The 10,854-nt window shown below is 46.9% G+C and overlaps 1 protein-coding gene across 1 annotated transcript; it reads left to right on the top strand.

The window, feature by feature from the left end:
- On the top strand, window positions 1-10,397 carry CLDN11 (claudin 11). Its single transcript, XM_064721274.1, has 3 exons — window positions 1-580; window positions 3,137-3,301; window positions 9,221-10,397. The coding sequence occupies exons 1-3, from the start codon at window positions 355-357 to the stop codon at window positions 9,451-9,453; spliced, it is 624 nt and encodes a 207-aa protein (XP_064577344.1). The 5' UTR covers window positions 1-354; the 3' UTR covers window positions 9,454-10,397.
- The last annotated feature ends 457 nt before the right edge of the window (window positions 10,398-10,854 follow it).

Here is a 10,854-nt window from a genome sequence, read left to right as displayed (position 1 = left end):
TTATTTTGCACTTGAACAAACCCCTCCGGCTCGTTTTTCAAGCACGCTTGGGTGCGATCGTGCATCTCCTCCTCCGCACCTCCTCCTTCCCCTCGGACGGACGCTCCGGATGCTCTGGCAGAAGTTGGGGCTCCCCCCTGGCTCCTCCCCTGCCCGTGGGGCTGGAGGCAGCTCTGACCCCTCCCAGGGAGGGAGCTGGGCAGAGGCAGCCGGGTGTTTGCAGCAGAGCCCGACCAGGGACCTGCTCCTGCCCATCCCATCCCATCCTGCCGCTGCAGCAGCCGCGACCTCGCCGGGCGGCTCCGCTGACCCCCGTGGGCTCTGTGCTGTCACTGTCCCCAGCACAGGACGGAGATGGTGGCCACCTGCCTGCACCTGGCCGGATTTGTCTGCAGCTTCGTGGGGTGGATCGGGGTAGTTGTGGCCACGGCCACCAACGACTGGGTGGTGACTTGCGGCTACACCATCACCACCTGCAGGAAGATGGATGAGCTGGGATCCAAGGGGCTGTGGGCAGACTGTGTCATGGCAACAGGTCTCTACCACTGCAAGCCCCTCGTGGACATCCTCATACTGCCCGGTGAGTGTGTGCCATCCTCCCTTCCCACCCCAAGTGAGGGCTGAAGCCTTGCCCAGAGTGGCACAGGTGATGGGGAAGATCCTTCAGCTTCATCAGCACAGGAGATGGTCCATGAAATACTAAAGAAGTTGAATGATAGCTCTTAACATGATTCTCATTGATTTACGTTTGGTTTTAATCGTAGCCAGGTCTCGTGCTTTCTGTGGCTGCTAAAATCCAGTTAATGTTTGTTTAATCATTGCTCTTAGTAAAATCTCACTGCTCCTCTCACATCTTGTCTCTGGATTGCACTGCAAAACATACAGAGCACACTGAGGTGTAATAGAGCACTTCAAGGGGATGGTGAACTATTACAAATGTTAAGGTTTGATTCCTTAAAGTGGTTTGGAGCGTAATGAATCTTTCAGCATCTATTATTAATGCTGCTATGGCTTTTAATCTTTCAGAAGATCATCATTAGTCTTGATGGTCTTGTGCTTCCCACAGATTCTGAGGCAAGACAGAACTTTCACACAGCAAACGGATGTAACTACACTAAACTTGATATTTTTTAATGATATTGTAACTTTCATCTAGATTACTGAAAAGCAGAAATTAAGCAAGGTTTAATCAGCATTAATACATCTTTTGGGCTAATTAAACCTGCCAAAGTCTTGTGAGGTCTGGTCCCTGTAAGTTTGGTTTGTGAGCTTGCCAGTTTCAACGACTGTTCACTCTGTAGCACTTCATTCCGCTGTGTTTTAGGTTGCAACTCCTCTACCATGTCAAAGGTGCCTCTCTCAAAGCTGACAGGGCAGAAATTACCATTCCTTGTCATTTTCTTTCATGTTTTCTTGTCTACTGGTTTAAATTGTTGTGAAGACAATTTTACAAGAGGCTAAAAAGATAATTCATGAATTCCTCTCGCTTACAGAGCTTGGTCTGTGGCACACAGCACTCAAGAATGTAGAGTCTCTCATTCTCTCTTTCTCTGTGTGTACTTTTATTTTAGTACGTTTACCTTCCTTACTGCTACTGTTGTTAAATCTGATACAGCAGAGAAGACAGAGGAAGGTTTTGCCCCAAAGATACATTAGTGAATGCAACTAAATAAATAAGTGAAAGCTTCCTTCAAGCAGAAGCAAATCACAAACCAAGATGTTTCTGCTTGTAGCCTATTTGAGACCCACGGCTTGACATAAGAGGGAAATTTATCCTGGTGTGCCCAATAGCTGAAATACATTTAGAGCCTTTCTTTGTCTGAGTCAAGTCTTTAAAATGAATTGGTTTTATTCTCATTTACTTGGGATTGGTTGCATAGAATCCACACTAGGTACAGCCATCTCCTTTGTTTAGGGTCTGCTTTTATGCCCCGAATGCCTCAGGTAACAATTTTTTTAAGTTTCCTCTTGAAAAAAAATAAGGAGATATTCAATACACACAGTTCAATACACAATACACAAGTTCTGCATTTCCAGAAACAGGAAAATCCTCTTTCCTGGTGTTATACCTGTGAGTCAGTGTGATGTGCTCAAGGCCCCTCTTTGCTGGTGTTGGTTGAAGCATCTTGGAATTCCGTGTCTGCATCTGACAGCTTCTTTTTGTTAGTAAGAAGGGACAGAGAGCCAGCACACTCACTTGCTGAGAGTGTCCTGAAAACTGGGGAGGTCACCAGGCAAATCTGACATCACTGGGGAAATCTGACATTTGTCCTTTTCCTTTTGCATGTTAGTAATGACCTGGTATAATTTACTTATATGCAATTTTTATATACTATATATACATTACATATAAAATATATATTTTAAAATTTAGATATACATGTGGTATATAAATATTTTTAAAATCATATCTCGTGATACATAGACCCTCCCAGAGGCAGAAAGGTCATGGTCCTGCCCAGCACCCCCACAGCCCCTGGTCCTTGTTGTTTTCAGTTGCCTTGTGCACAGGGACAGGTAAGGGAGGAATGGGAGCTCCTGGGGTGCTGTGCTGAGGTATGGCTGTGGGTGAGGAGTGTCCCTGCTCTTCCTCCTCCTCCTCCCCCCAGGTCAACAGTGCTCATTGCCTCAGGGCAGCTGCTGGCAGCATCCCATGGACCTTCAGTGTCCATAGTGGGTCTACAACTATTCAGCCCTCTGAATGATGGGAGAGTCTTTGAGGCTTTAAATTACTGTTATTTTATTTGGAAGATTTTAAAATCTTGTTCTTTAATCAAACTGTCACCATGGAAAGATATAGGGAAACTCCCTCCTAGAGGAAATTTCTGCTACTTTCCCTTCCTGTATTTTCCAGCTCCATGGTTTCTCAGTGTCTCTCTGGGAAGAGCTTGTGTTTTCCAGGCAGTGCTGTTTGTTTGTTGGGAAACTGTGAGCCTGCACATCCCACGTCCACGCACTCCCCGTTGCACTGCAGCCTCACTGCCCTGTGCCTGGTGAACATTTACTGTTTACTCAGGCATGAACCCATTTCCCATACTCCATGCATGTCTTGGGCTCTAACCAAACAGGAGCTTTCCTCCAAAGTCTCCTTTTCTTGTGCCAAATAACAAAATCCTCCTCCCTTGCCTTGCTGCAGGGTACGTCCAAGCATGTCGAGCGCTGATGATCGCGGCCTCCGTCCTGGGCCTGCCCGCCATCTTCCTGCTGATCACGGTGCTGCCCTGCATCCGCATGGGCCACGAGCCCGGGGCAGCCAAGTACCGGCGCTCCCAGCTGGGAGGGATCCTCATCATCCTCCTGGGTAAGGCACCTGCCAAGCTGGGGGGCTGCAGCCCATCCCCTGTGGGCTGGTGGGGTGTGTTCTCCTGGAAGGGTTTGTGCTGGGCTGGGCCTGGAGCTCTCCAGCATGGCTGCAGCCTGTGGGTGGGCAAAAGGCAGGGACAGGAGTGGGAGGACGAGGACAGGAGGCAGGGATGAAGCAGGGTTAGAGGGAATCCCTCTGTCTTTGCCTCTGCGAATCCCTGTCTTTGCCTCTGTGGATCTCTCTGTCTTTCCCTCATGGAGTCCTCAGTCATGGCTTCTCCTGAGGGCCATTGCACACGGGCACTGCCTGCAGGCAGTGGATCATCCTGCTTCACTGTGGAAGTGATTTTTTGGGAAAAGGTTTGAACTTCCAAGCTACTTATAGGGAAGGCAGAGTCTCCAAATTTTCCCTGGACATCCAGGGACAGTAAGCTGAGGCATGTGGGAATTGCTTACTGAATGGGGCTGGTCCTGTGGCCTCCACAGGGGAAGGAGCGTGGAGGTGGCACAGACATGGGTAGAGGGATGACACTGACATGGGGAGAGGACTGGCATTCCCTCTGTGGTGGCACAGAGCATGGAGGTGGCACAGACATGGGAGGAGGGATGGCACTGGCACCGGGAGAGGACTGGCATTCCCTCCCAGCCCCCTCTGGCCAGCCTCCCCCTTGGCCTCCAAGCTCCCCTGGGAATTTCTTCCCGTCCTTGGTGCTTGTGGAGGAGATTGTTTTGAGCAGCACAGACTGTGGAGCTCATTGTCCCCCATGCAGCACCTGCATGTTCTTGAGGCCTCGTCATCTCAGCACCAGCCTGCGGGGCCTTGTTTTCACCCGTCTGTGGCAGAGGAGGAGGGGAGAGGCAAAGTGACCTCTTTGTGTGGCTCTGCTGCTCGCTGGCAGCCAGCACTGACATCATGCCCGTCTTCTTTCTTCTTCTCCTTCTTTTTTTTCAAGTGGGCACTGAATATAGCTGCACACTCAGAAGGGCTGTCCTCTGGATGCTCCTTCCATGCAGGTCAGCCCTCCTCCATCACCTTGGGGTTAGCACAAGTCCATACATCCCAAATCTGAGAGATTGAGTCCAAGGGGCCCTATAGGTGCCTGTGAAGTTTAAGAACATCTAGCACATCTAGAAGTCCTAACATCAGCTTTATAGGGCGGGTCTAGGACATCCCAATCATGAACAGGACTGTGATCTTCATCCCTGCCCTGGAACCTTGAGTCACATATTTGGGCTTAGGGAAGTGAAAGAGAAGATGGAGGTTTTCTGCCTGTGAATGAAATTTTAGTGCCAGAGTCGTCTGCTCTGGTGGATTTGCCCTGCCCAGCAGAGATGCACTTTGCCACAAAAACCACAAGATTTTGGTTCCAGTCGAGGAGAGCTGTGCTGCAGGTCAGCCCCGCTTGCGTGGCTGCAGGTGCGGAGGCAGGAGGACTGTCCCTAAAAATCCCAAGGGGCAGAAGGATGACAGGATCAGCTCACAGATGACAAATTGCAGTGCCAGCGTTGGGTATCACTATGTTAGAACAAGTGAAATCCTTTATGCTGCAGTGTCCCACCAGGGTTTGTGCCACTATCCTACCCCAGTCATGCTGCAGTGGGACACCAGGGAGGAGAGCAGATGTGAGGGAGTGATGGGGAGTTGTGGTGCTCCATAAACCAGGCTGCCCTTTGCCTCAGAACACAGTTTTCCAACTAGGTAGATCCTGTGAGGAAAGGAAGTGTGAGAGATCACATCTCTCATATTTGTGTGACGGAGACATTGGCAGACAAATGATCTTTGGGTCAGATTTGGACCACATCTTATTGATTTTCACCCCTGTGAGCTCTGAAGCACCTACAGGTGAATGATTTACTGGTGTCACTGATCCCCTGAATGATCTGGGCTGGGATCAGCAGCCTGGTCACAATGTTTTAGTCACAATTACAATAATGCTCTTTTTGTCAGATAACAAATGAAGAATAAATAAGCTTCTTTTGCTCCTAGGTTACTTTTTCTAAAAAAAAAGAAAGAGCAAACCAACCCGCTTTTATATTTATAAAGCCCATTTTTTTCCAGGCTCCTCAGCAAGACAGTCCCTTTGGAAGAAGAATAATGCACATAGTTTAGGACTTTGACACTATTTAAGCTGATTAATGATCTGTTAGCTGCAAGATGAGGTGTCACCATTCCAGAGCATTTAACAAGCATGGATCAGGCTCTGAAAGATACAATGCTGAGTTAAAATCCATTATATTCTAGAACTAATATGCCCTGGACTCTTTTTATTCACCCTCCAGCCACTGAACTCTCACTCATGGTTTCCACAACCTCACAGGCTCCAGATTTTTCCTCTTAGGGGGAAAGCAACACCCATAGCTCTGGTTAAAAGAAAATGGTCCCAAAAACACCCCCTAATGCAGCAGAAATAGGGAGTGGGGTTGCAAACAGGGGAGCTGGCCCCAAAGCAAACCTCACTTGCTGCTCAGGGAAGGGATGGCAGTTTGTCACTGAGATTTGGTATAAGGGAAAATGGGGATTGAAACAAAGCTCAGAGCCAAAAAGAAGAAAAAAAAATATATATAAAAAGCTGAAAAGTTGCCAGGAAAACAATGGGCTCAGATATTCCATTGATTTTTCTGTCCACTGATAATCACAGGCTGCCAGAGTGTAACCTGTGTGCACGCCCTGCTATTCTACTGCTGATGTGTTTATGGCTTTGTTTGATCCTATCTGACTGAGAGAATTGATTTATGGCTGAAAACAACCGTCAGCAGAGGTTCGCTCTGAGCTGCTATGAAAACATTTCACACGTTGGTGTTGATGGAAAAACCCTGGCCCAGCCCATGTTGTTGATACTAATTTGGAGCACCCCTTGCTGGTAACCAAGGGGGCTTTTCCCAATGGAGGAGAAGGAGTCAGACATTGGAAAATAGATTAAATATATGTTAGTGGGAATTGCTACTACAAAATAAGCCATTGTGTACTAAATAAAAGATGTTAATGAGTTTCTGAAGACAGCATGAGGCTTACTTGTGAAACCATAGATAAAAAGATTGCCTTGAACACAGAAAAAATATAGTATCTATTTTTTTCAACTAAATGCTTTGAAAGAGAAATTCGTGTGACTTTGAGTCAGCAATTCGGAATAGTTAAATTTAGATGTGAAATAAAAGTATTCTTTCTTCTGCAAAAAGCCTTTAACTTACTGTTAAGGAATTTGGCAGGGACTCACTGTCCCTTGAGTTAGAACAATCCTGTTCCCTCTCTCCCAGCTCCCCAAGCACCTTCTGTGCTTGTTGTCTCTGAGCACGTCCTTCTGACTCCAACACATCTCTGATGTTGAGTATTGAGGGTTTCAGCTCAGTAGACTGAGCTACTGCAAATCCACAGTTAAAAAACACTTGGGAACACTGGGAGCTGGGATGCATCCCTGTGAATTCACAGCAATCTGATGGAGCAAGGACATTCATGCCATGCAGTGCTGAGATGTTTTTTTAGGTAGAGGCAGTGGCTTTTACAAGATTGCCTACTTCAGCTGCAAAAAGCAGACAGGATTTCCACATGCATGCCCCAAAACAGGCCTGTTTTCCCAACTAAATTGGGAAATATTCCCTCTCTTTTATTATTTTAGACCTTCTTTTATTTTTCTGCCAGACTATATTGGATACAGCAGCTCTGCAGTCTGAGGATTTCTTGTTTAGAGAGAGGCAAAGGGTATCCCTTTGCATTAGCACAAGAGAAGGGATAACAACTTCTACCTGCACTTCTTTTCTACATGGGCAGTCATTTTAGAACTTGAAACTTGCCCTAAAACTCCTTTTCCAGTCTCTTTGGGTTTCTTGTCAAATCACTTTTATTTTTTTTCAGCCTTTCCTGTGTGGTGCAACCAGAATACAATCTGAGCCCACAGAGAGACACTGCAATTGCTGACTGTCCTTTTCCCATCTCCTCGGAGGATTTACAGCCCAACCTAATCTATGCAGGGCGATGAAGCCCAGTCCTGTTCCAGGGCATTCCTCTTGCTCAGCAGCAGGGTCAGTGGCAGCTGGCAGCCTCTGAGGACAGAGAGGTCAAGTGAACCCATGCAAAGTCCTTGGCTTGTGCTTCACAGCTTTCTGCTATTGTCAGCATTAAAATAAGGTGGTTTTACATGTAGTGGAGCCACATGCACAAGAGATGCCATTGTGTGAGCATCCCTGAGAGCTCTTCTCACCCCAGTGCAAGTGTTTTCCTTGGTCCTGTCTTGTGGGGGAGGGTCTGGAGAGATAAGGCTCTTATAGTCTATAGACAAATATATATATATATTTACTGCTGACAGAGAAAGAAAAGATGATTGTGTTTTTTCGGACAACAAAGCAGCTTTGTTCCCAGAGGCCATTAGAATGCTTTGTGGATTCCCAACTGATACATTTTTGTTTTAAAGCCTTGGAGGTTCATGAGCTGTTTGCAGGACCACTCCACATGCAGAAGAAATGCTCTTCTCCCCTCCCTGCCTTCTCCAAAATTCCTTCCAAAGCTGCGGGGCCCTTCCTTTGAGGAGGCCCAAAATTATTTCTGGCTTTATAAGCATCCTTCAAATGTTCTTCTCTTTCCCATAAGAAAATATTTTCTCTCACAATAACTGCAGCTTTGGGGATGGGTTTTTTGCTGTACTGGCCAGGAGCTACGGTTTGTTCTCTGCTTTAACTAAACAATTTTATTTTTACTCTCACCCCTTTCTTTTTCCCTCTTGCAACCTTAACTTTCTGACACTGCCTCCAGATACCTTTTAACACGGTCGGTGGAAATCTGTAATGCTGCCATGGTCCTGTTATTGTTTTGCTCTGATTCTCTGATAGCCACAAGGATGGAGTCCTGCACAGCTTGTCCCGGAGGCAAGTAAATATTGACAGATTAATTCTTCTCAGATGTACAGGCCATCAAGGAGTATTGTTTTAGGACCTGCTCCTGGGAGGTGATTAACACCATCAACTCCCGTTGCCCTCGGTGCATGTGGGGACTCTGTGGGGACTGTCTCCCTGACATGCCACCTCACAGCACCACTGCCTCTGGCTTTTTGTGGAAAAACCCCCTATGGAATGTCAAATAAAAGGTGAAGCCTGCAGTCATTTTTTGACCTGCTGTAGTCCCTAGGTGGGATCCCCTTTTTGCTTCTGCAGACTCTTTAGGTCCCATTTTTATTTGGTTCAGTAAATGTCGGGAGAGCCTTGCTGGGTTTGTCCCTGTCACTTGACAGAAATTTTTCACAGCGAAGTTGAATCTGTTTTCCAGAGGTGTGAGACATTTCTCTTTCCATGAAAAAACCTCAGCAGTGCTTAACTGCTGCTTATCTTGTCCCTGCTCATTTTCTGCTCATATTTTATGAACCCTACTCTGCATTAGGGTGCTGTGAGATTTTGGTGAAATTTATGACCACTCAGTAAAGCAATGATGAGGAGGGGCATGGGCTGAGGACACAGCACGTGAGTCCAGGTGGAAATAGGGATTTAAACCAGTTCACACTGATCCACAGATTTTATTCTCTTGCTGATCCATATGGTTTTCATGGCCTCTTAATTTCTAATCTATTCCTGATTCTGCAGTTCTCCAGCACATCCATTTCAAGGATAACTCTAATTTTTCCCTCTAAAGATATTTCTAGGGAACAAATCTGTTTCCCTTCTAATAAATACATTATATTGGGTCAGGCAGCAGTTGTTTTTCCTTCTTGCTGGCTGAGAGCTTGCCTGAGAGCAATGTCTGTTCTCTCTCCATCTCTCAATCCTGAGTCTCCCATATTGTCTCCTGCTTGGAGATCTCCTACACCTAGCCCTGATGCTGCTGCTTCTGGATCCTGTTGTGGGACTGGAAGGGAGCAGGGATGGGTTTCCTCTCTATCCCCCGTCCCCCACTCCAGCTCAGAACCCTAACGCTGTCCTTCCCCGCTGTCCCCAGCCATGTGCGGCGTGGTGGCCACCATCTGGTTCCCGGTGTGCGCGCACCGCGAGACCACCATCATGAGCTTCGGCTACTCGCTCTACACGGGCTGGATCGGCTCTGCCCTCTGCCTCTTCGGCGGCTGCGTCATCGTCTGCTGCTCGGGGGACGCGCAGACCTTCGGCGAGAACCGCTTCTACTACGGCTCGGGCTCCAGCTCGCCCACCCACGCCAAGAGCGCTCACGTGTAGACACCGCGGGGACGCCCCACGGCTGCCGTCGGATGCTTTGGCTGGTGGGTTCGTGCGCCCTGGGTTTGCTTCTGCTGACGCGCTGTCAGGCTCCCAGGGGGAGATTTAGAAAAGCAGCACAAATGTCTGGTAGTTTGAAGCATTATTGTCCCCGTCTCTTCCCCCCCTTTCTCTAGAAAGACAGCTCCAGCCAGCCCTACCTCTTGGTCCTCACCATTTTGTCCTGACTGCCTGCCCCATCTTCTTCTTGCAGCCAGGATGGTTTGGGGGTGTGGCGTGGGGTTTACGGATTTTAGTTTATCTTCTAGCTCCCCTGACTGAAGGAGAGTTTAAAGCAATAAAACAGAAAGAGAGAGACACTTTCCCATTGTTAGGAGGACTCTGACAGCTTCTCCCCCATCCTCACTGTTTGATTTCCCCCACTCAAGGTCACGGGTCTGGCACGGCTGGGGAGAGAGGACAGGGAGAAAGGCTGTCCTCTCCCACCGGGCAAATGTTTCTCTTTCGGAACAAGAGGAGGGGATTTTTCTGCCTTTCTCTGTAAATACTTTTATATGAATCTGATCATTTTAGTAACAGTGTTTCCCCCACCCCCACAGTCATCAGTATGAAGGAAACAGAACCCAAAGGTCCTAATGACATGGTAGATAACAGTGCCTTTTTAAATAGTTATAAATGACTTTGGGGGCTCTAATCCCTGCCCTCTGGTTCAGTTTCTTTTTTTTTTCTTTTGTACAGATCAGTTACTAAAAAAAAAAGTATTTTTACATTTTTTTAAACTCCTTTCTTTCTTCCTCTAAGTTTGTGTTCTGTCTTGCCTTGTTAAAGCAGCACATTTTAACATGCAGTATAATGTACCTGTTACAATACAATTCTGGTGAGTACTGATGATGCCTTTGTACTTTCAGTGAAATACTGTACAATAAATAACAGAGTACCTGCAACCCCTGACTACTTTTTTTTTCCTTCCTTCCTGTGTGTTTCCACAGCCAGTTTTTCCATGACATGGATTGCCAATGATTTTGAAGATTTTTTTTTTTTTACAGCAGTTCGAGATGAAAAACTGCTCTGCTGTGGCATTAAATGAAGAATATTTAAAATATGAGTAATCTTCCTGCATGGGACTGTCTGTTATCATATCCTTTGGTTCTTTCAATGTTCCCAGTAGCAGCTTGTACCAGTTGTACCCACTAGTGGATTTCTTTATATTGGGAAGAATTAGAAAGCCCTGAAGTGGTGGAGGTGACCCTGAGCACCACGAAGTTGAGACCTCATGCTGCTGAAAGTGCTCTCAACTAAAGTAGGGGTCTGATCTGGGGTCATTGCTCTGATCAAAACTGTGTAAGATCAAGATCTAACTCTGTCCTTACCAGAGGCTGTAGCAATTTAATTACACTGGTA

The sequence above is a fragment of the Zonotrichia leucophrys genome, chromosome 9, assembly GCF_028769735.1.
Source record: "Zonotrichia leucophrys gambelii isolate GWCS_2022_RI chromosome 9, RI_Zleu_2.0, whole genome shotgun sequence".
Classification (NCBI taxonomy): Eukaryota; Metazoa; Chordata; class Aves; order Passeriformes; family Passerellidae; genus Zonotrichia; species Zonotrichia leucophrys.
The sequence above is the reverse complement of the archived record's forward strand: the minus strand, read 5'-3'. Positions and strand labels throughout refer to the sequence as shown.

What these genes read in the sequence shown, in the direction of transcription:
- CLDN11 (XM_064721274.1), top strand. Translation starts at nt 355, where the DNA reads ATGGTGGCCACCTGCCTGCACCTGGCCGGATTTGTCTGCAGCTTCGTG. An exon ending in GGACATCCTCATACTGCCCG is followed by an intron (nt 581 to 3,136) that starts GTGAGTGTGTGC and finishes GCCTTGCTGCAG; the next exon opens with GGTACGTCCAAGCATGTCGA. An exon ending in GATCCTCATCATCCTCCTGG is followed by an intron (nt 3,302 to 9,220) that starts GTAAGGCACCTG and finishes CGCTGTCCCCAG; the next exon opens with CCATGTGCGGCGTGGTGGCC.